At 41.5% G+C, this 2,736-nt stretch overlaps 1 gene segment (V, D, J or C); it reads left to right on the top strand.

Annotated features, from left to right (window-relative positions):
• The first annotated feature begins 1,106 nt into the window (after positions 1–1,106).
• LOC111819098 (T-cell receptor alpha chain V region HPB-MLT-like) lies at positions 1,107–1,865 on the top strand. The segment is given in 2 exon segments: positions 1,107–1,172; positions 1,558–1,865. Coding segments are annotated over 2 exon segments (357 nt in total).
• Positions 1,866–2,736: the final 871 nt, after the last annotated feature.

Below are 2,736 nucleotides of genomic sequence, written 5' to 3'. Positions count from 1 at the left end.
TACAGAGAACCCGTGCTCTCCAGACAGGACTCACATGTAACAAGGCCATTCTGTTACAACTCTAGGGTAGCATAAGTATTCCTATCACTTCCTCCCAAAATGCAAAATTCTAACAAATCATAGGTGTTGTCAGGTGCTGTTGTTAGGTGCCATTGAGTCAATTCCAACTCATAGCAACCCCATGTGACAGAGCAGAAGCCCCATAGGGTTTTCTTGGCTGTAATCTTTACAGAAGCAGATCACCAGGTCTTCCTCCCTCAGGGCCGCTGAGTGGTTTCAAACCACCAGCCTTTCGGCTAGCAGCTGAACACTTAACCATTGCGCCACCAGGACTCCTAATAAATCATAGAGAGGATTCTAAAAAGTTATTTGTTCACAATATTTTCTCTAAAGGAACTGTGGAGGGCAACTCTTAATGTGTTGTCTGAGGCAATTCAGTGCTGATGAGAGCTTCAGTAGTTGAAGTTGCAAGACAGAGAAATTGTAATATTTATTTCAGAACTCAATAAGCACAAACGAGGTCTTATAAAACAAGGTCTCCATGGAAAACATAAACATGATAAGACACTCCAAGTCCTGCTTCCACTTATCTCTGAATTAAGCCACTAAGATAGATCTTTTTTTCTCATTCTTTATTTCAAGAAATCATAAAAGTATAAAAAATTAAAAACATTAATATGATACGTGCATTTTCATCACCCATGATTAACTGTTCACACTTTACTATATTTGTCTTGTAATTTGTATTAAAAAAAAGAAAATAAAAACTACAAAAAGTTTGTCATTTTTATAGATGAAACACTGCCACTTTGGCCCACCATTCTCCTCTCCAAGATAAGATCTGATATTACCAAAAATAAATGTGCCAACTCCATTTCCTCCTGATTGTAGTCCTAAAATAATAGAACTCAGAAAACAGTTATCGTTTTCATTTAGAATTTTAACCAAAGGCCAATTTTCTGAAAGAGAAAGCAAAAAGTATCAGAAAAACATTCTTCAGTGGGACATAATCACCCACCCAACTGTCATAGCATTTCCTGCTGTGAAGCAGAAGTGTCACCAAGCACAGATGAGAACCCAGATCAGGGCAGGAGACTTTTCACCTGCAGAGAGAACTGCCAGCATGACACTTGTCAGCTTGCTGTGGGCCATCACAGTCTCCTCCTGTCTTGGTAAGGATGGTGCAAGTCTTTGTGAGATGGATTGACACAATAGCCTCAATAATAGGCTCTAACATATCAAAGATCATGGAGATAGCACAAGACTGAGCAATGTTTCATTGTTATGCATAAGGTCACCGTGATATGGAGACAACTCAATGGCAAATAAAAACAACAAGGAGCTGTGAAGCAGGGGAGATTAATAGCATAGGAACTGCATTGCCTCAGAGGACCCAGTTACTGGGAGGCAGAAAGCTGATATATTTGGCCTGGGATTTGGATGAGGAAGACGAAAGGTGGGTGGGAATGGACAACAGCTCTAGAGTCTGTCTACTTTGTCTCTGCAGATACCTCAACACCTCAACATGGTACCTTCTCTTTCTCCTCTTTCCCACAGCATCCAGTGCAGCCCAGATGGTAACTCAGTCTAAACAGCAAAAGTCTGTCCGGGAGACAGAGTCAGTGACTCTGGACTGCACATATGACACTAAAGATAGTAATTATTATTTGTTCTGGTACAAACAGCTTCCCAGAGGGAAGATGATTTTCATTATTCTCCAGGAGGCTTTTAAGCAGCAGAATGCAACAGAGAATCGCTTTTCTGTGAACTTCCAGAAAGCAGCCAAGTCCTTCAGCCTCAAGATTGCAGACTCACAGCTGGAGGATGCTGCAATGTATTTCTGTGCTCTCAGTGGCCCACAGTGAGCAGAGCAAGAGGGAGAGGCTTACAGATACCTCAGACCTCAGCATCTGTGCAAAGGGGCAGGGGGAGGAGTGGTTAGGGTAACAGGAACCTAGAGAGGGGATCATTGATTTCTCTTGGGGAAAAAAAATCTCTTATGTAAGAAACACAGAAAGATGGGAGTCTGCAAGATGTAATTGTTAAAATAATAATAAAAACAGTGATCATCTCAGGGAACATCTAGCTCAATTGGTATAACATAATTTATAACGAAAATATTCTATAATCTACTTTGATGAGTAGCATCCAGGGTCTTAAAAGCTTGTGAGCAGCCATCTAAGATACTCCACTGGTTTCACCCCATCTGAATCAAGGGAGAATGAAGAAAACCAAAGACACAATGGAAAGACTAGTCCAAAGGACTAACGGACCACAAGTACCACAGCTTCCACCAGACTGAGTCCAGCACAATTAGACAGTGCCTGTCTACCATCACCAACTGCTCTCACAGGGATCACAATAGAGGGTCCCAGACAGAGCTGGATAAAAATGTAGAACAAAATTCTAATTCACAAAAAAGGAAAAAAAAAGACCAAACTTACTGGTTTGACAGAGACTGGAGAAACCCCGACAGTACAGCCCCCGGTCACACTTATACCTCAGTACTGAAGTCACTCCCGAGGTTCACTCTTCAGCCAAAGATTAGACAGGCCCATAAAACAAAATGAGACTAAATGGTCACATAGCCCAGGGGCAAGAACGAGAAGGCAGGAGGGGCAGGAAATCTGGTAATAGGGAATCCAAGGTCAAGGAGGGGAGAGTGTTGACATGCCATTGTGTTGGCAAGCAATATCATAAAACATATGTATATTAATTGTTTAATGAGAAACTAGT

The sequence above is a fragment of the Trichechus manatus genome, unplaced genomic scaffold, assembly GCF_000243295.1.
Source record: "Trichechus manatus latirostris isolate Lorelei unplaced genomic scaffold, TriManLat1.0 scaffold00268, whole genome shotgun sequence".
Taxonomy (NCBI): domain Eukaryota; kingdom Metazoa; phylum Chordata; class Mammalia; order Sirenia; family Trichechidae; genus Trichechus; species Trichechus manatus.
The sequence above is the reverse complement of the archived record's forward strand: the minus strand, read 5'-3'. Positions and strand labels throughout refer to the sequence as shown.